The sequence below is a fragment of the Parasteatoda tepidariorum genome, chromosome 8, assembly GCF_043381705.1.
Source record: "Parasteatoda tepidariorum isolate YZ-2023 chromosome 8, CAS_Ptep_4.0, whole genome shotgun sequence".
Classification (NCBI taxonomy): Eukaryota; Metazoa; Arthropoda; class Arachnida; order Araneae; family Theridiidae; genus Parasteatoda; species Parasteatoda tepidariorum.
Genome location: NC_092211.1, coordinates 40,283,804 through 40,306,512, shown reverse-complemented (window position 1 = coordinate 40,306,512; position 22,709 = coordinate 40,283,804). Strand labels below are relative to the sequence as shown.

At 24.9% G+C, this 22,709-nt stretch overlaps 2 protein-coding genes across 2 annotated transcripts in view; one reads left to right on the top strand and one right to left on the bottom strand.

Moving 5' to 3' along the window:
* Positions 1 to 22,137, top strand: LOC107450645 (Pseudouridine synthase 10). Its single transcript, XM_016066592.3, has 15 exons — positions 1 to 427; positions 2,419 to 2,589; positions 4,276 to 4,362; positions 5,605 to 5,639; positions 8,013 to 8,183; positions 10,953 to 10,995; positions 11,078 to 11,151; positions 11,445 to 11,656; positions 12,566 to 12,622; positions 13,956 to 14,032; positions 15,406 to 15,461; positions 17,586 to 17,747; positions 18,787 to 18,885; positions 19,760 to 19,859; positions 22,034 to 22,137. Exons 1-15 carry the CDS (start codon positions 299 to 301, stop codon positions 22,097 to 22,099), a joined length of 1,539 nt encoding a protein of 512 aa, XP_015922078.1. The 5' UTR covers positions 1 to 298; the 3' UTR covers positions 22,100 to 22,137.
* The window catches only part of LOC107450508 (uncharacterized), a 28,679-nt gene continuing 28,091 nt past the window's right edge, over positions 22,122 to 22,709 (bottom strand). Inside the window, exon 17 of the mRNA XM_016066419.4 lies at positions 22,122 to 22,419. Coding sequence (XP_015921905.2) covers positions 22,162 to 22,419 — 258 coding nt within the window. The 3' untranslated portion in view covers positions 22,122 to 22,161. The remainder of the gene's footprint in view (positions 22,420 to 22,709) is intronic.

Genomic DNA, 22,709 nt, shown 5'->3' with positions numbered 1-22,709 from the left:
GTGTTCTAAATTACCACTGATTAAACTAAATAAACTAAAACTTAGATTCCGAGCAAATTTTATAGAGTATGTAGTAGGAATTTTAAACTTATTCGAACGGATTCTGTTTGAACTCGTGTTAAAAAGATATTGATTAGTTCCAATACATTCGCCCAATTTCCGCTTTGTTTTGAATTTTTTTGTTTACAATTTGCTCTGCTACATGCATTGATTTGTATCTGATTTCATACTAACTTGTACTTGTTAGTTAAGGAGATTTGATTAATTTTTTAAAATAATAAAATTTTCATTTTATGAAATGGTTAAACATTTGATGTATAGAAGTATTAGAGATGTATTAGATGGGTCCGATGTTTGTCGAAGGTGTTTGTTACGATTTTTTGGTGTCAAACACTATAGTAGTTATTTAAAGAACAATGTCGAAGAAGTATGCAGTCTGTCACAATTATATTAACATAACCTTGTACTATTATATTTTTAAATTTTAATTTCTTGTATCAAAATTTTCCAAATTTCTTCAATTGTTTTCTTTTATTAAATTTTTCTTTTCATTTTCAACTCATCGATTTTGTTTTTCAATAGTTAATGTGCAATGCAATTTGTGATGCCTCGCGTGTGTATTATTTTCATTGCTAAAATATTTTAATAAGATTTCCTATCACAAAACTATTTGCAGCCAAGTTAAAGAAGTTTCATGAATTCAGAGGATGTATTTAAAATGAATAAACTTAAAAAAAAAAAAAATGTTGAATAATTTCAAAATAATCAATCAAGTTATGCTAAAATTGGTTTATTGTTGTTCTGATAACGATTTATGTGTTATATCCAAATTATTGCTCTTGTGCCAAAAAAATTACATATAATTTAAAAAGTAGTTTTTTTTAAAAAATGTTTATTAATACCTCTACATTTTAAAAGTAAGATAATCTGTTTAGAAAAATAAGTAAAATTAAAAGAAAGTTTTCATTCCCCTGCTTTATCTATCATTGATAGAACTTTGAGGGATATTTCTGTATCTGCCATGCCAACTGCAATCGCCAAGGCGCCAAATTGTTTTTGAATGGCCAAAATGAAATAAAAACAAGACATATAGATGTTTGCCCGGGGTTGCCTACGAGCTATACCCTTTGAGTTGGTCCCTTTCTGTGATGTCTTTTTAGTTTCTCTAGCACTGCTGCCTGGAAGTTGTCAAGACTTGGTGACTATTCTGCTACAGATCATGATACAGAAGTCTCCCCAATCCTTAGGACCAATACTTGATTATGGTTGCCTTCAAATTGTAGATCCCTAGATGTTTTTAAAAAATCGTCTTAAATCTATTCTAATTCCTCATAACTATCCTCTTAACTGAGTACCAAAATAAAATGGTTCTTAAAAAAAGTTTGGCAAATTTGCTTCTAGACAAGAATTTTTAACAAAGTTCCTAAAAATTGAAATAATTTTAGATCAAAACTATTACTGTTCTATCTTGTAAATAAAAATACAAAAATAAGTGTGCAAAAACTTATTTCTGATTTCAATCATAATTAAAGTAATGTTGTGCACATCATAAATTTTAAAACTTTTTTTTTATTGTGGACTTTTTTTCACCGGCGTGTATACCTAGAAATGTGCACATTAAATTTGCAGTGGCTGAAAGTTTTTTCATTAGTTATGGTGTTGAAGTTTAGAGAGAGAAAGTGACAGTCAGGCACTGATCAGAACTAAGGTCGAAATTACTTTGCATTCCTACCATGGCCTATATTGTTGAACTATGTTTTGTTGTTGTCCATCGTTGGATGATGTTTTGTTACAAAAATTGCTGTTAAAAAAAAATCCTAACTCTTGGAATCTTTACAATCCTCCTCTAGAATCCTAGGGTTACAGGGAATTCTTTTTGGAGGATTGCTGCATATGTATCCAATATGTTTCAAAGCATATCATTTTATTCTAGTATCTCTTAGAATTATTTCTTATAAACTTTTCTGCAATGTTGTTTTTATAATTATTTTTTGCTTAATCAAATCAGAATGTTAGTTAGTCTGAGGATAAAAAAATAATTAACAATTTATTACTTCATACTGTTTCCTAAATTTACATCTCAAACTTTTTTTAATTTTTTTTATGAAAACTTAATGTAACTATAACAGTTGAACATTTTCTTCAAACATGTAAACTGTTATTTTATGATTTAGTCTCTGTAACTTTTAATCTTTAGTGCTACTGTGTTAGTTATACTTCAAACTATCAAATATTTTTTCAAAATTACTGCTACTGAAAGTGTATTATTTTAATCATTTTATTTTTTAATTTATTTGTATTTCTATGTTTGCACTTTTATCACATTTAGTTATTAATAGAAAGCTGTTTAAGTCAGTAAAGATTATTAACATTTCAGTCTGTTTTTGTATAAATAATAATAATTTTAATATATTGCAGACAATTAAGAAATACTTAGAGGAAACTGATACTTCCTTACTACATGAAGAATCCATAGATTTGCAATCCTTGGGAAATGTTAGCCTTAGTCCAGAACACAAACGTGCCTTGGTTACCCCATGTGCTGCATGTTTAGGAGTTTTACAAGATGTAGATAACATGGTTTCAAGGGTAAGAATTGTTAATTTGGTCAACCAAAACGAATGTTTGTTTATGTGTGTTGTTCTGGTTAATTCCTCAAGGTTACACTAAGGCAGACTTTGTCTAATAGTCTTCATCTTGTGCTAAAGCACATTTAGTACAAATTTGAAAAGTTTTCTGTCCACTTCAAGGGTTCTGATTGATCGACTCAGGAGTTTGCTGGTGGTGACCTAGAAAGCTTTGTCATTCTTAATTGTGAGGGCATTATCCGATTTCCCAGAATACCAGCAATGAGATAGAGGTCTTCTTCAAAATTTTTGTTTGTTATTTTATTCGATTAATTTAACATAATTAACCCTTTGAGCATTAAATTAATTTTCGTCCCTGGAATTTCAACAGCAGGTTTTTCTGCATGAAAAATTGTTTTCCCCTATATTATGCACTGGGAACGTAGTGCATAGCTAGGAAATTTCCATATAATTTTGTCCAAGGGCTAATAGGTTTAAATATGTTTTATAAATATGCTATTCAGTTATAGAAATTAAGAAAATTTAGTCATTGCTCTATGGGAGCAGTTACTAAAAGATATAACTATCCTTGCAATGTTTTTGCTGATCTGTTTATATATACATATTAAATTTTTTTAAAATTGAAATTAAGTGATTTTTAATAAAGTGAACTTAGAAAATAACGCTACAAAGTTTGTAAAATGGCCACAAATATGATGAAATATGTTTTGTTTTGTGTTAATAACATATACCAAAATGTTAGCTAAAAGCCAAGCAACAAATGCAGCATATCATTCCTTTACACTTGATTGTTGATCCAGGGAACTACTAGTTATTTTATGGCGATCGGAGTTAAATTTTAGTGCTCCTAGATCAACAGAATAGAGTTAATTTCAGGCCCTGCCTCTTCATAATTAATATTAAATTTAAAAAATTTGGTTATAGCTTAATCATAGAAGATACCATGAGAATTAATATAACCCTGTAACTGAAAAATTTTTGTGATAAGAAAAATAAAGTAACTTAAGGAATAAAGAGTTAAAAATAGATTTTGATGTTTGATTTAGTCTCGACTGTAAATTAATGAGTTATATATTTGTATGGAATTAAGAAGTTAGCCATTACTTTGATTGTTAGGAAGAGAGTAAAATATTTATATTTGCTTTTTATAAAATGTAATAAAATTTAAAAATTTTGTTTAATTTAATTAAAATTAGATTAAAAGTGATTACAAAAAATAAAATTTATGAAATTAATGAAATTTTATAAGTCATGAAATACGAAATGCCTTCTTATGGCATCACAGTATGCATTATTTTTATAGAGTGAGTGCGGACAGTTTAAATGCAATAACCATTTTTTAAATAAACTGTTTTTTAAAGGTAAAATAATAATAAGTAACTTAATCAATATATTTCATCATCTTGTTTGAGTGACATTCTAGTTTCCAAATAATTTTTATACCTTATGATATTTATATTTGAAGATTTAGATAGACTCAAGTTAAAAACATTCAGATTTTTCAGAATAACAGTCTTTATTTCTTTATTATTAAATTGTTTAACTGTAAGGAATTTCTTAATCAACATCTTGTTATAAATCAATAATTAAGTCTGAAAGTCATCATCTTTAAATATAGGCATACTTTTTTAAAGGCATTTTTTAACTGTTAAATTCACAATTTTTTTGAAAATTTTTCGTTTTGTAGGTTGAAGCTGCTGTGAATGAAAGCAAGCACAAATTCCAGAATTTTGTGCTACAGATATCACTTCCTGCTATTATTGATCTTAGGGATGTAAGATTATTTTTCTTTTTAAATATTCTGTATGAGAACATCATTTTGTTTTCCTCCATAATTATGCAGTTTATTATTGTGGTGTAAGACTAAATAGAAAATTTTATTGTGAATTTTTATTATATTAATTGTTATATTTTAGAATGTATTAGTTTACATCAATCCTCACCTATCCTATGAGACTTCTGTCAAATGACTAAATTCTGATTGAAATGCAAGTCAACTTTTATAAATAATGGCTAGTTTTTTTTAATAGTTTTATTTTAATGAGAATCAACAATACCATATCTATTTTTACTCATATAATGTTAGATCAAATAAATTTTTTTTTGTATATTAGTTTGTATTTCTTAGTCAAAATATTTACAATTACAATATTGAGATGTTACATGAAATCAGATGGTTTAATGCAATTTAGTGTTCTGATTGAATTTAGGTCGAAATATGTCATAGCAAATATAATTTGGTCTAAAAACTTTTAGTTTAAATAGAATTATAAGAACTCTTTTAATTCAAACTTCATGATTTTTATCTACCAAATTTTATAATCATTTTCAAAACAAGCATAGTGCATTATTTAGCTAAGAAATTAAACTTATTCCTTTCTTTACACTACATAAAGAGTATTTATGTACCCTCTTTTTCCAGTAATAATACAAACCGTAAAAGAAAGCGTTTTTACAACTTGAAATAGAGAACTTTTTAAAATAACATGCACTTAATTTCTTTAAAAAACAAAATTAAACAACATATTTTTCATTTGAATTTAGTAATTTTATGTGAAAATCTAAGCATTGAAATTTAGTGATCCTGTTGAAAGAATATTCAAATTTATGATAAATAATTCAAATTTTAGAACAGGCAAAATTTCCTCTAAAATGAAAATCTAAATAAGCCTTTGATTCACCCAAAAAGTATTCTTAATGGATTAAGAAGACTGTTTTACTTTTAATGCCAGGAATATGATTTAAAAATATTCTGCCATTTTTACCATTCATTTATACGATGCTTTATGGATATCTGATATTTTTGAATATGCACTTATGAACAGTTTTTTTGTTATATCATGATAAATGTTTTAATTTAATTACATATTATTTATAAATTTTCCTAGTTGTAATATATGATCTTGCATGCTTTAAAGCTCTTTTTTTATTTTTTTATTTTTTATTGTTTTTTTACAGTATTTGCAATAATATTCAAAATATTATTATATTTAATTCTTTTTTTTTTAAATTTTAGAAACTATTCTTATTGTATTTACAAGAAAAAATAGGGTAAGTAATATTTTTTACTTTGTTAAATGTATTGAAAATAAATGCTTGGAAAATTCTTTATCCTATTTTATTGGAAATATTAGTTGTTTGTCTGAAAGTAATTTAGATGATAAATGATACTATACGAATAAAACTATAATTATGTACCAAGGGAATAAACTGGCTCAAATTTTTTTTGTAAAAGGTTTTGTTTTTGTAAATTTTTCAAAAATCTACTAATAATTTTGTGAATGTAAAATTATCATTAAATTGAGTTCCTTAAATCAAGGTTCCAATTTTATGGATGTTTAAAATTAATGTCCTGTTTTTGTGAAAAGTGAACATTTGAATTAAAAATACAAATTAATTGACTAATAGAAAAAAAGCTTTTCTAAATTTAAATACGTAATAAGTTTATTAAATATTATTTACAAAATCATTGTTGATTAATGACAACATTTGTCTTATTTTTCTAAGAAAGAATTTTGTGAAGGTACCATTCTGGAAGTAATAAATATTGTCAAGAGTATGTTAAGATAAGATATTTTTTGAAGGGTTTTGTATAGACCCAAATTTCTCCTTAACAAAAAGTATGGCAATTTTTTTTTAAACTTCATATTTTTTATTAGATTTATTTATATTAGATTATTTTTTATATTTTTTATTAGTGCATTTTATGGTAAACTCATGATGATGACTAAACAGTTGATAATAACATAAAGTAATTTAATGCTTTGGCAGTTTTCATTAACTTCATTCATTTTCAAAAGTTCTTTTACATAATAAATAATGTTTCTCTTATTTATACAATAACAATAAGCGCAGTAAACTTTAAGTATTCAAATGTCTTCCACCTGAATACTTCTTTTAACCATAATCAATTATGAAGTGTTTCTTTTTATTTTACTCATACACATATTTTATTTTTTTATCTATTTCAATGAAATGCTACCTTATATTTTTAATGTTTTCTTCAACATGAGGCCTTCAAAATAAGAAATGCTCTTTGTACTGCATGATTACTTTGAATTGATTATTTTATGTGAATAGCATGTTTCAGTTTGGTTAAATTGTTAGATTGCTAAATAAATATGAAGGTTTTAGTTTTCACTGTTTCATAATATGCCTTTTTGTTGTTACCTGTCTAGTTTAATTTCCTCATCAAGGCATTCCATTTCTGCTAAAAGGAATTGTGTTATGTTATATGTGCAAAAAAAAAAAAAAAAAAAAGAAGAAAAAAAGAAAAGCAGTACAAATACACTAGTGTGCAAAAGTTTTTGGTCAACATGTGAAAGGCACTTTAACCTTTCTATGTGTTTTTCTTCTTTTCTTTTCTTTGTTTTTTTAGAGATGTTTTCCTTTTTATTTAGTCAAGCTAACACTTGACAAGTGTTTATTTAGTCAAGCCAATATATTACACTTGATTTCAGAATTTTTACTTTTCTTGCAATTTAATGGAAAATGTAATCTTCTTTGGATTAAATTTAAATCTTTGCACTCAGTTCAGTTGAATATTTCTTTTTTTATATAATTCGAATCTTGTAAGAACTAATTCTTCAAAAATAAATGTCAATAATAAATTAAAGTTAAAATCACAATCTCCGTAAATAAATATGCAAAACTTATGCTTATTTGTTATAATTGTGTCTTTAGATTGTATTTTCATCCAATTCTTAGATGTAAGAAAATCGCTTCACGAAAAGCAAATACCCAACTGATATGAAAATTGCATTTGATTTAAAGTGACTTTCAAAGTGCTAACTTTGCTTTCTGGTTGAGAAGCATATTAAGTGTCTTTAGGAATAAATTTATACATTATTTATTACATTTCCATCTGTAATATAAACCTACCATCAACCATCTATAATATTGAGTTTGACCAAAGAATTTTGCGCGCAAGTGTAGAATTTGTCAAGAACATTACAAAGCAATATAACTCTATGGAGTCTGCTATGAAAATCAACAAAATCTGCAATAAATTCAAAATTAGTTTCTGCTTTGTTTAAACAGCTCATTTTAAAAAGAAGGAAGGAGTGATAGGCGATGTTGAAGGAATTTTAAAACTTAATGTCTTTATTTCTATTTTATACAGAAATATATTTATTAAATACAATTATAAAATTAAATGTAAACTGTATGTTGCTCTGTTATTAAAAAAAAACCTTGTTTTTTAGAGTCAATGGATGAAAATAGATTAGCAAATAACTTTGCCTTTTTAATATATAGATTCAGTCCCAATTGTTCAGTAATTTTGTTTTTAAATTAAGGTTTTGAAACTAATTGACTCCTACTTTTTTTGGTATTGATTGTATTTTAAGCTCTCTCTTTAATTTTGTATGGAACTGGAATTTTAATTTGTGAATAGTAAAATAACTATGTCATTTTTCATTGCAGAGATTGTTTCACATTTGGTTCAAATGACATTCCTACAGTTAAAGATATCTGCAAGTGGGTTATTGGTTCTATGTATGGGGAGATGACTGAAAGGGAATTTACACCATTTAGTGAATTCCAAATCTTTTTATCTGCTTCTTATCCACAGACTGTTACAGAATGTCAAATTTTGTAAGATATTTATTTTATTTTTTATTGTTTTATTACAGTAAAATGTTATGCATGATGTTGTGTTTTAACAAATGTTATTATTTACGCTATTTAGTTTCTTTTACAAATTTTTCAGTAAAATTCCAATTATTCAGAATTCAACTAACCAGAATGATTGAGGAACCGAAACTTTTAGAAATATATGAAACAAATTTCTTTAAATTTGTTTTATATTGACTATTCTAGTATTTCTGTTTATTTTCACATTATCTTTAATATTTTTTTTAATAAGCGGTTCGAGTATATCTTTTTTTATTGATATTTTTATTATGGTGATGCAGTTTTTCAAGCAAACGTTATTATGAAACTTAAACTAAAAGAACATGGTGCTATTTTTTTTATGTTTCTCTCTTGTGATTTCCTTTCATTTTGTAATTTTAGTCTTTATTTTGTTATTGACAACTTTAATAATTTGTACCGGACACTATATTGTAATTTTTTTAAAATTTTTTATCAATGCAACCTTAGTAATTTTTATAGAAAACTATTATAGTTTTTCCCTTTTATCATAATTGAGTTTTTAAAAGTGGGGATTGCAATATTTTTCTTTTGAGGCACAGTATTTTTTCCAGAAAATAATTTAATATTAAAAATAGAGATTTTGGTGCTCAATTTCCGGGACTTTCACGTATCAAATGTTTTGTGATTATCCAGGCATTTCTCATAGTTAGGTTTTTACTGTATTTGCTTTTCCAAAAAATGTTACAAAATATGTTTTTTTAAGATACGTATCTAATGTTTTATGCAATGGGGTGTATAATTGAAAATTAATTTTTAAGAACTATATTATATATTATTGTTGAATAATTTTTAATTGTTACATTCCTCTTTATTTGGCATAACTTACAATTAGTTTTTATTCTGTTAACTGGGGCAATTCTTATTTTGGCTCAGGATGGTTTGTGAAATTTAATTTTATTCAAGTGGTATTCTATTTCTTTTTTGTGGATATTTAGTTTGAAACAGTGCAAATATATTGTACCAGTCCATATTTGTGCAATCAGCATATAAATTTATTGTAATTTTTTTTTTACTTAAAAATGCTGTATTTTTGCATTTTTAGATAAGGGTTTTTAATTTGCTAATGCAAAAATTTGGCTTAAATTTCTGAGCTGAATGAAAATCTAGTAAAAAAAGTGCTTTAAAAAGGTCAAGGAATTAAGAAAATTTCAAAATATTTTTATGTTAATTTGAAACAGAAGAAATATAACACATATTAATCACTATGTATTTGCTCTTATATAAGTGTATTATTTAAGTTAATACTAAGTATTTTTCATTAAAAATGCTAGATCTCGTGCCTGTTTGATGTATCAATCAATCTGTTAATTAATCTGTGACAATGCTTTCTACAATAAGGTTTAGATTTATTATAATATTTAAAAGAAGAAAAAAAAGTTTTCTGATATTCATAGTGTCTTTGTATCATACTAAATAAGAATTTTGGACTATCTTCTTTACCAATATATATTTAAAAATCTTCATTTTTAAGACAATTTTGTGATTATAAGGTTCATATATTTTTGTTGGTAGAAAATCTTAGCACAGCAGTCGATACTTCATATTATTGCATTGTTTGCAAATTATTTTTCATCTTGTGTCTTTTTTTTTCTTTTTAAATGTTTTCTAAAAATTTATGGAAAACTTAAAATCAAGCAAAAGAGGAAAGATTATTTTATTCTTATTGATGGATTATTTTATTCCTATTTTTCCCTTTGGAACTGCAGGTGTTTTCCCCATCTCACCATTATTTCGGATGATCAAGCATCTCTTGAAATTTAATGTTCTTCTTGAAATTTAATGAAATTACGTGCATTAAAAATGAAAAAAAAAGAGGTAAAATTGTTTAAGTGAAAGAAGACAATCCTTTTCTGTAAATGCTACTGTTTGGATTTGCAGTGTGAAAATTTCCTGAATTGTCCAAATTTTTTTAAAACTAAAAATGAAATTTTTTTGTTGATTAATTTAAGAATAATTTTGGTTATATGGTTGCAGGTATAAAGAAACTAAATAATTAAATGAAAAATTAACCAAATGCTGTATGTAATTAGAATTATTTAGTGTATATCTTTAACAATTATTTTGTGCATAATTTTTATTTATCTTGTTTTAGCTAATTTTCATCCTTTAGATGTTAGATTAAGTCTAATTTTTGCAATAAGGGTCATTGTTTGATTGTGTTATGTAAATCGTGTTGCACATTGGCATAGTAAATTCTAAACTACTAAGCATAGATCCAATATTATATTGTTTTTTGTGAATAGAATATCAGTGCATTTTGTTCTGAAAATGAGTTCTCTCAAGCTTTTGTTCCTTCTAATTAAAAGCCATGCAAAAGTGTTAGTCTGATAAGCTTTTGATTTTATTCCCAAAATATTTGTCAAATGTTATATCTTTACATTCTAAATTCATATAATATCATGTGAAAGCCATTCAATATTGAATATTTTATATAAATTTTTTGAGTAATTAAAAGCATTTCATTTTATAAAACTTGAGTTTTTTTTTGTATTATGTGTTATTTTTTTTAGGTTTTCAAAAATGTTGTTATTTAAAAAAGTTTAACTGTATTTTTTGACTGAAAAATATTAAAAATACATGAATAAAAAAAAATAGAAATTGTTCCACCCTCTCATTGTAATATATTATTATATTTTTAAAAATAATTAATATTTTTTGTCTAATTATATTATAAAATTTAAAATAAATGTTAAACATATATATTTATAGGTTTGAAAAATGCCCTGAAGCTTTTCCAAATGCGAAGAAAAGGGTAAAATTTTATATATCTACTTGTACAGTTTTTTTTTTCATATAAGTTATTATATTTTAAAATAGAATGTTCATATTTCTAGGTTCCAAAAGAAAATGTTTACAATAGAACAGCTGTGTTAAAAGCAATTGACAAATTATCTTCAACTATAAAAAAGTGAGTGTACATAATTCCATAACAAATGAAGTAAATAAATTTTTTTTTCTCTCCATTAAAAAACATTGTTTAAAGATTGTATTTGTCACATATTTTCCTTGTAAAAAATTATTATTTTTTACAATTATTTACTATCTCTTATTTCATTTACTAATGGTCCAAATTTGTATTATTATTTCCCATTTTGTATTATTAGTATGTCCCATTTTGTATTATTAGTATACAAATTTTAGATACTTGTTTTATACATTATAGAGATACTTGTTTTATTTATTATCTTTGATGATTTCCAGATTGTACACTTTACCCCCCTCAGCACCTGATAAAAGCTTGACATTCAGTGAAATACGTTGCACTCATGCACCCCTGTACCTTGGAGGAAGGTATAATAAATATTCTCGAGTACTCAGCCAAACTCCTTGGATTGTTGATGGTGAACGTCACATGGAATCTTCTGTTAGTGAACTGATTACTGACATTGTTGAGAAACATATTCAGGCTGATAGTAAGATGTAATTTGTTTACTAATTTTTATAACTCTTATATCTTGAATTGTTTTAATTAATCAACCAATTATTATATAAAATTTAAGCGAATTTGAGTTCGCTGAATGTTAGATATAATTGTATAGATTTTTATGTGTATAAGTTTGATTTCTCCAATTATAAAATGCAGTAATTAATATTTTTTTTAAACTTTTGTGGCAATTTTTATTTTTTGCAATCTATAAAGAATGTTTATTTGAGTTCACCAATTATAGTTAAAAGTACTTCTTTGTGTTATTTTTTTTTTAAAATAGCTGTTGCTGATCTTTAAAAAAGTTTCATATGTCAGAACTATTTATAAATTTTGAACGAATAAAGTTTAATGTTCCCTAAAGTTCCCATTCCTTTTTAAATAATAGCAATTTGTAAGAACAATTTTTTATTTGCAAGAATTTGCATCAATACGCGTGTTTAGACTCACAAATTTTACTTAATTTTAATGTAACAAAAATATTACGTTAGTAATTTCAAGAAAAATGTTCTTGTAGAATTGTATTTTAAGAACAGTCGGTTTCAAATTAATACATTCAGTCAAGGTGAAAATTGAGGTAACATTTTCAACATTAATATGTAATTTTTCAAAACTGCAACTATAGTTTTGAATATTTATGATTAACAATGAATAATTTTGTAATTGTTTGCATGTATTGTAATTTTTATTTTTTAAATAAAGTTTGTGCTATTATACAATACTGTGAGATACTGTGTGACAATACTGTGTGAATTTTAGCATTTTGTGTATAAAGTACTGATTATGATTCTTTTATTTGGTTGTCTATTGTTGAAATTTATAGATTTTTTTGTAAAATCTTTTTTTTTTTTTTTAATTACATTGCAAATATTAACTAATGTAGACATTTCTCTTTCAGAAATAGTTTTTTCTGCATCTGGCAGAGAAGATGTTGATGTGAAAATGCTTGGGAATGGTATGTTATGCAAATAATTTTATTTATTTGTTTACTTCAAAATTATTTTCTAATCAATCTAGTTATTAACAATGTAAAATTACTTCTTAATTTTATTGAAAATATATTTGATTTTTCTTTAACATAAATGAATGGGATCTTTAAATAAAATGATTATTATTTAAAACTTAAATGAATGAAAGAAGAATAGTGTTACACATCTGTATAAGTTTCTTAAAATATTAATTTAAATCTAAGTAATTTTATTTAAATGATTATTATTTTTTTTGTGAATGAATAAAATAAATGTTTTGGTTTTCTTACAATACATTAAATTTGATTGTTTAAAATATTTAGTTGTTCAATGCAATATAATGGATAAATCTTGTCCTTGTCTGTTTGTATGAACAAGTTTCTTGTTAGATAATGTTTATTATTTTCGAAGAAACTGCTTTAATAGTTTTAACATAATGTTCTCTGTTTATATTAAAAGATTTTATAAGTCATAATGTTTCTGAAATTGAAGATAGTTTTAAGTTACTCAACTTAGTCAAAAATAGTTGAACCCTTTTTAATGTTATTTTGTTAACTATGTTGTAGAGCAGAAACTATATAATGATATGAGTTCAACTTGACTTTCTTATGGCAACTTTATATTTAAAGGTAAAACTTTAAAAACGTAAAATTTTTTAATTTCAACAACATCATTATAGTAATAGTCTTTTTCCTGAAAGGACATCACATGTTTTTTGGTATTTATGACTTATCAAAGTTAACTGCTTAATGTGAGAAGCATGGTTATGAAAACGGATTAAAAGGTATGACCTTGAATCAGGAAATTTTGAAAGGATTATCCTGAGTGATTAGTTTTAATTGTATGTGAACACAATAAATGTAAAAGCATTTAGTTTTCAAATAGGAATGAAATTTAGACTTGGTTCAATTTTTAGTCAAACTGAAAAAGAAAGATTTGTTTTCGAAGAATAATGTGTTTTAGATACCCACCATGGTTCCATTCCAAGTTTTTTGTTAGCATCCTCTTACTGTTGTATCATCTGCACTGGAATTTGTTGAATTTCTTTCTACATTTATGAACTGAATTTTCATTTATTTTTATGAAATGCCCTTGCAGCGTAAGTAAATTACACTTTTGTTAATTATTTCTTTTTAACTTAAACTATTTCTAAGTTTTATACATTGTTCTTTTTACTGCACCTAAAGTAAAACAATGTTTGTTGCCAAATTGCCTGATTCACTTTTCCTAATTTTGAGTTGTCTTTTGCTGTTAATAATACTTGAATATAAAATTAAATTCTATAAAATAAATTTATGCATACTTTTTCTGTTTACTTAGGTCGGCCATTTATTTTAGAACTGATAAATCCTAGAAATGTATTATTTTCACGTGATGAAATAAAAGCAATAGAAGATGTAAGCATATTTAATTATATCAATCTTGATAATATTTTTTCTGCAACTATAAGTAATATTTGCTTAATAAAGTTTTTTAATAAAAAAACCTTGTAAAATCTGATACTAAACATTTGTCTTGAAAAATAATGATTTATTGAAAAATAATTATAATTGATTAGTGATAATGATTATTCAGTGACATTGAAAATATATCAATACTGTCTATTATAAATACTTTTTTTTGATAGTATCAGTTGTTATTGATGTTACTGTTCTATGGTATTGATATTTTTGTTCTATAGTATTGAAAAAAACTTAACATTTTTAATGTATTATTTAATATAATTTCATTCATATTGAATATAACTATATCATTTAATATTTTATATAATTATATGATTTAAAACAATATTATCATTTAATATAGTTATATTTCATGATGCAATTGTTTTATCATAGTTCATGATGTAATAGTTTTAAATGATCTTGATCATATGTTTTTTCTTGGATAATAAATATAAATACAATTTCTAGTACGTTTATTTTATTTGTAGAATATAGTTTTAAATGAAGAAAGTTTCTTACAAGCCCATATTAAACACCTTCGAGAAAAAAATAATGAGATTTATTAGTGATATTTAAAACATATTAATGCTGTTTAATTATCGGTACTTTTTTTTAACTGCATTAAAGATTTCTATACAATTTTTTGAAAATAAGTGGAATTTTGGTTTCTTTCTTTTTATTATAAAATATTTACCGTATCTTTCAATTAGCTTTTAAATTAGATTTGAATTAAACTTGTATTAATATGAGATTAATTGCAATTCTTTCTGTGAAAATCATAATTAATGTCACAGATTGATAAATAAAAGTTTCACAGAGAATTTTAACCATAAAAATTATCTGCACTATATCAAATCACTGGTATTATCATTATCTCTACATATTTCCTTTAACTTTAGATAAATATCAAATATTTTTCTCAACATGACTTTTTTTCTTATTTAGAATAAAAAAATTTATATAGATCTTTTTGTTTAATATTAGAGGATTTTTTTTAAAATTATTTTTTCATACTATTTTTTACAAATTCACTTTTATTCATGAGTTCATTTATTTATTTTTAAGTGAATAATTAATTTTAACTTGAAATTAATATTCAGCCCTACAATTAATATAAATTTTAAGTTAACTGAATAATTAAAAATATAAGGCTGAATACTGAATAATTATAGGTTATATTTTGTAATGCAATTAAAGGATTTATATAGTTTAAAAGTACAAAACACATTATACTTCATTTGCTCTTCCTAGAAACATGGAATAAATGTTGCAATAATTTTTTTTAAAATGCTGACATGCATCTAATTTTTAATGTTCATTTACAGGATGTCAATCAAAACACTGATCTCATAGCAGTCAAAAACTTACAAGTTATTTCCAAGTAAGGAAATTTTTACTATTTGTATTTAAAATTTTTATGTAATGTTTGTAAAATTACCACCAATAAGATCAATGGAGGGTTTAAAATCATACAAAACTATCAGTTTATTCTTGAAGTGGGACTGGAATGCTCATTAGAATCTGCCTTTACGCATCATCATAAATTGGTTTTAGGAAATTTTAATCCTTCCTTCGCTCTTATTAACCTTAATAGTGATAGGTCAGATTTAATTTTTTTCTTCAATTATCAAAGTTATTTTGCGGTTTTTAATGCACATGGCTTTTTTTTTTTTTTTTAATTAGTTTTAAAAATGTACCTTAAGGGCAGTCAGTATGGATTATCCTGTGTTATTAAAAAAAAATTTCTTTTGAAAAAAAAAAATTGACTTAAATTCTGGATAACATTTGCGAAAGGATAATAGTATTATTCCTTCACACAATGATACAAATATTATTTCTGTTATGATTTTATCCAAGTTCCTGCGACCTTAATTATCATAGGTCAATTATAACAACATATAATTGACCTACATTCTGGATAACATTTGCGAAAGGATCATAGTATTACAGGGTTGCCACAGGCTACTAAAATGCGACTATTTGCTACTATTTTCGGCCTTAGGCGACTTCTTTTGTCTGAAAAGGCTAAAAAAGCAACTATTTTCAGGAATAGGCGACTATTGGGATACTTTTTTACTCTTAGCGAAATTATTTTTATATTTATTTTTCGTAGACCTACTGTTACTTTGCGATTGCTGCACAATCGCGGTTATCTTAAACTTTCGTTCTGAACTCAATAGATCAAGGAAAAGAAAATATAAATTAAAAATGTTTCTTCATTGGTTTTTTTCCAATTATTATTTTTCATTTTAAGCGATACAATTTAATAGGGGTATTTTGTACTTAATTTTGTTATAAAAAGTTAGTTTTTTTCAAATTTATTTAATGTAGGTAAGTATAATAATTTGATTATTTTTAAACCAATAAATGTTCAGTTGTTTGTATTTATAAAAAAATTAAAATAAAGCTTACCTTTATTTAATTTGCTTTTATTTTTGAGAATTTGAAAACAAAGTTTTAAAAAAATTTGGCTATTAGTTAAAAAACAAAATTTTTTTAAAAAATTAAATAAAGAGTTTAGTAATGTTTGGACGCTTTTTAATAATTTAACATTAGCACTTAAAGTATTTTTCTTTTTTAAATTTTATTAAAATTCTTTCAATATTTGTTTGTCTTATAATTTGTTAGATAGTCAGTGTCATTTTTAAAGAAATAAATCTTTAGTCAATTTTATTTTCAAAAACGAAAATAATAATAAATACGTAAAAATATTTTTACATTTATTCTTTATTATTTTAATTGAAAAAATTAAGCAATGATATTGATATTATAGTAGAATATGTTTAGAATTAATATTTTCTTTTGTTATAGATTTATTCCTTTTTATTTATTTTTGATTGATTTCCCATAGGTAATTTCTGAACATATGCTAAATCGCGATGTCTAACGGACGATGTATCACGATTTAAAATTTCTGACATCAACCAGTCCTTATCATAGTATTTGACAATTAAGCTACAATTTTAATTATTTGGCTACTATTTTTGATAAATTTTTGTTCCTGTTCAGGCAACTTTTTTATAGTTTTAGGCAACTATTTTCATGCTTGAGGCTACTAAAAGCAACTATTATTCATTTTTTACTGTGGCAACCCTGTATTATTAACAATGATACAAATATAATTTCTGTTGCGATTTTATTTAAGTTCCTACAACCCTAATTATCCTTACAAGCTTTACATGGTTAGGATAGCACAAATACATTATCATATTTCAAATACTTTTCTTTTCGAAACTATTAAGTATATTAAATTATTAATGCACTAAATTAAAGAAAAATAAAAAGTATCAGTTACAAATATTTGATGTGTGTGGCACTTTGGTTACTTAACAAACATTTAATTTGTTAATAAGTTCATTCCACTCTTTTTGTTTGTTTGTTTGAGCAATTGAGACTTAAATTATCAAGATTCTAATATGACATGAGTTGGAAATTTATAAATACTTAAAAACGTCATTCATTTATGCTAAATCTGCATTATATTTTTCTTTAATGGATTCCTCAGGGAAGATACTTCTATTTTGAAAGAAGGAGAGGAAGAGAAACGAAAAACATATTCGGCTCTATGCGTTGTGAAGAAAACACTTAAACAAGAGGATGTTGATCATTTAGAAGGACTGGAAGATGTAAAACTTAATCAAAAAACCCCCATACGTGTATTACATAGGTAAATAACACTATTGCATTTTCTTGAATTCTGTCATTTAATTAAGTATTGTGTTAAGCATGTCATCTTAATCTAGTTAAGGCTGTCATCAAGCATTGGGTAACTCATTATGTATATTATATGCAAGTTTAATCTAATGTTAGAAATCACATTTTTCAAGCAACTGATGTAGAATACTTCAAAAAACTATTTTAATATGCTTTTTTGTTTGGATACTTTTGTCCTAATCATCATATGGTAGAAAATCCTGCTTTTTCTGTTTGTCAGGCAGAAAATCCTGTTTTCCCATAAATATTTCGGAGAAAGAAATTCATCTTACCATTCAAATTTCACAAGCAACCATTATTTTCATATTAAAAAATGAATGGTTCCTAATGTTCTGGCCTTGTTCACATATTTATCTTTTTAGCAAAATGAAAGATCTAAAATAATAAAGATCTTTGCAAATTTCTAGACATTTTAAAACCAAACTAAACTTGTATTTTTTTTCATTGTTGTTATTCTATCTGTTGTCAATGCATAAAAAAAAAAATTGTATTGCTTTTATATGCAAAAGAAAAAGGTAGCTTTTAACTTCTACCGTATATTAAGATTTATGTATATTGTATATGTAAGGAAATAAAAGATGACACTAAATTTTTAAACTATCTTATACTTTGTAATAGGCAATTATATCTTAATTGTATTGTAATTAATTATATCTATTAACTAAATGATAAGATAAAGCATTTAGAAATGTTTGTTTAGGAAAACTAGCCTCTTTCAAAATTTGATATAAAAATTTAGTAATTTTGATTACATTTATGGTACTTTTTAAATACTTGAGAATATAGGATTCTGTTTTTATATATAAATAGTCACAATATATATAGTCAATAATATATATACATATATCATTTTGAAGGCTGTGTAAATGAAAAATTACCTAATTTTATTTTACTATAACTCAAATCTTTATCAGTAGTCATAGTTTTTGAAAATATGTAACTGGAATTTTAAAACTATTATTAAATAATATTTTAATCTTTAATTTTTTTAGGCGAACTCTGAGTATAAGAGAGAGGTTGATACATAGCATAAAAGGTAAAATCATCGATGATCATCATTTGTTATTGCGCCTTGAAACACAAGCTGGAACGTATCCTTATACTTATAATGTGCTTCTTCTTTTTTAAACAATAGATTTGGTATGCTGTATGCCTTTATGACTATTTTATTTAAAGTAAGCTTAGATTTTGACTACATCACATCCAATTATAATGTAAAGTCAAAAAATAATGAGTCAAAGGTTCTTTCATACAATTTATTTAATGAATCTCAAAAGAATTTTTTACAATTGTATAGGTATTAGTCCCATTTTGATATTAGCCTAACAACACAATGCTCATAAAAAAAAGTCGGATGTTACTTAAAAAATACTTTGGCATCATCCTCTGTATGAAATCAATGTTTTTACAGTGCTTTTTCGAGTCTTCAAAGATATGATTATGAAAGTTGCATGAGAACAGAACAGATATGGACAACTGAATGAGAAGGATTTAAAACTTCCCTCATAAATTTCTGTCAAAGTTTGTTTATTGCATTGGCTTTATAGGGTGTAACATAGTCATGTAACATGGTGACTTCACAAGAAAGTTTAAAAAACACTGCAATCCTGACTGTTATTGATTCAAGTATTTAAAGCTGTTCAAGCTTCAATTGTTATCTTGTATGATTAACTTAGCAAATTTTATATTACTTAATATATTAATAATTTCCAAAATATTTTTGCAAAAAAAAAAAAAAAAAAATTAACATTTTTAAATGCAATGTATATGAATAAACACTGTATTAGTCCTTACAAACAAAACTATCCAGATATAATTAGCATGATTATACTTAACATTCTTTACTCTTTGCATGAAATAGTTCTTAGTCATTCTAATGAAGTATTAAAATACAAAGCTTAGACATTTTAACTTATTCAAAATATTCGTTTAAAATTTTCTAGTGTTTACTTAATTAAATATAAGATATGTGAAAGAATTTGTTCACAGTGATTTTGGTAGAACAACTCCTAGTCTTGGAACTCTATTAGAAACTGAAGCAGACATTTTGGAGCTTGATGTAGAGGTAAGTGGACAATTATTTAATTGACTGATGTATTAAAAAATGCCATGAACAGAATTTTTCTCAAATGTCATTAAACTGCATTTTTCCGTGTAGATTCACATAATGTAATATTCTTCGTTACTATCCTAAATAACTTTGATTTTATACATTGATTTGAGAAAAACTTTAATATTTCAATTTGTGGAATTTTAAATTATTCTATTCTAATTAAATTATTGAGGAATTTCTATTTAAGAAATTTTTTTAAAAATATTTTAATAAAATTATACATTATGTTTTATTACAAATTATATATAGAATTCAACGGTTCTAAATTTGTTTTGATAAGAAGAAAATTAAATGGAAATAAAATTACTATTAACAATTAAAAAAAAATGAAATAAGTAATAAATTTGAAATTAACATTTATCTAATGTTTTATAAAGTATTATATTTTTGTAATTTTTTAGATAATTAGTCTTTTAACAGAATATTCGGCAAACTAAAAATAAGTGTGCATAACTTATTTAGGTGCACACATTTATTTAGTAAAATATGGATAACGTAAATTGAAATTCAAAATAAATTATCATAATAGGTTATATAGATTTTAAAATTATATGTAATACTAAAATAGATATAAAAATGATTATTTTCTTTGAAAAAAATTTCTATTTCTTATACCATATTCAATTTTATGTGTGTTAGAATTTAAAGCAGCTATTCATTAAATATAGTTGCCAAAAAAATTGTTACTTTATCATTCTTAATTTCTTCCATATCGTCCAATTTTTCTCACTTTCTTCTAGTGAAGAAATAGGTTTTTCTAAACAAAATGCTAACCCTGTTTTAAATAATTCTAATTTACTTTAATCATCCTTTTAAAATATTTGTTTAAGAATATGTAAACACATAACTAATATTTTAGCAATTATTACCATGCATTTTAATTTTTATTCTTCAAAAAACACTTTTACTGAAGCACACAGGCTAGTGAAAATCTGACAATTTAATCCACAAATATCTACATTTATATTATAAGAGAAAATTGATATAGTGTTTGCTTCTAATGAGTTGAAATAACTTGTTGATAATTTTTTTAAAATAATAAATAAAGTTTGGCCATCAAATTTGTAATATACTACTGCTGAAAAATAAATACATACTACCAGGGCTCGAAAAACAGCCCGTCCTCTGCAGTCACAAATTCACCGCGGACAACGAATTTCTCGAATCCGACGTCCGCGCGGACGGCCATTTTCCCGTCAATGTTAGTGATACATTTTCAATTTTTGTTATCTACAAGTGGAACTGGCAAACATCATATTTGATTCATTTAAGAAACGCAGTATCCTCGGATAAAGTGACATTCCAGATAACTTGACCATTGTCATTTAAATTATTTCATAAAAGAAATACTAGGTTATTATTAGTAACCTAGTATTTCGTTTATTTCTGTATAATGTAATCCTAGTAACTACTAATTCATTGTTCAATTTATATAAATGTTTGTAATAAATAAGAGAAAATTATACTTTTATTTATTTAGAAGCTACGGGCTAGTTTCAAAGGAGGACAGGTACATTGTTGGACAAGCCGTCCTTGGGGACGGGTAAAATTTCTGAGTTTTTTCGAGCCCTGCATACCACTTCTATATTCGAACTCCAATATTGTGAAGTTCAACAAAAATTTGTTCTTATCACAACAAAATTCTGACACATTAGTTACACTGGTTATTAAAAAGGAACTTAACTTATCCTAATATATTTTTGGATGACCCTTGAATATTTAAATAAAAGTTGCATGAATCATCCATCCCTAAAGAAGTAGATAAAAATATTCGTTTGTAAGATAAATCCATTTTGAAAGTGCAAATTTAATGTTATCAAAATAAACCGATTCTTAACTGGAAATTGAAAAGAATTAGAAATATTAAAATTTACAACATCAGTAAATATATTTAGACTAAACAAGAATTTCAGCAATGCATAAAATCAGATGATGAAATTGTTAAAAATATTCGCTATCACGATTTTTAGTGTTCCTTCAATTCTGTGATATTGAGGTTTGAAAGTATGAGAAAAATACACACCTATAAATAGAAGAATATGTCGTAACCTGAAATTAATAGTATTACAGTATAAAATGTGGCAGCTCTATTTTTTATAATAATTGTAAATTATTTTTTTTTCCAGAGCATTCATCTAGATTGGCCTCCAGAATCATCTTCCGACTTTAAGAGGAATTATTTATTTGTATAATTTAAAAAAATAAAGTAATATATATTTTTTAAATGCAATTTAATCTTAGAAAAATACATTATTTACAATTGGCAAAACTTATCTTTCAATGATTCTATATCCACAACATCATTTTGAATGCTGTTGATACCCAGTTTCATCAGCATTATATAGTCTTTCTTATCTGCTTCTTCACATATTGAAAGACATTGTTTTTGTAAACTCATCAAAACTGATGAAAACATGAAAAACACTTCAGAATCAAGGTATGATGAAACACAACAAATGTCCAGGAAAACATTTACTAACAAAGATGGTTTAGTGGTCTTTTTCACGAGATCCTGCAGTGGAAAGAAATTATACAATAAATTTCATGTTATTTATCTTCATTTAAACATCATAGTACTTTTACCCTACAATTTCATTTTCAATACAAAAATTTGTAATAACAATCCCCGCAACCTGTATATTACAATAGTAGAAAAAATTGGGTGTAGTGTGCAGTGGAGATCTTGAAAATATTCAGGCATTGTAGACATCCACTAGATTTACAAATATTGTCACTGGTATTTTGTTTTCAAGGATTTTGAAAGAAATTATTAAAGTATTTTAAGTTTTGTTATTTTCAATG

Excerpts from the sequence above, each read along its gene's own strand:
- LOC107450645 (XM_016066592.3), top strand. The coding sequence starts at position 299 with ATGGTTAAACATTTGATGTATAGAAGTATTAGAGATGTATTAGATGGG. Across the intron at positions 8,184-10,952 it reads GTTACAGAATGTCAAATTTT|GTTTGAAAAATGCCCTGAAG; the intron begins GTAAGATATTTA and ends ATATATTTATAG. Across the intron at positions 14,033-15,405 it reads AAATAAAAGCAATAGAAGAT|GATGTCAATCAAAACACTGA; the intron begins GTAAGCATATTT and ends GTTCATTTACAG.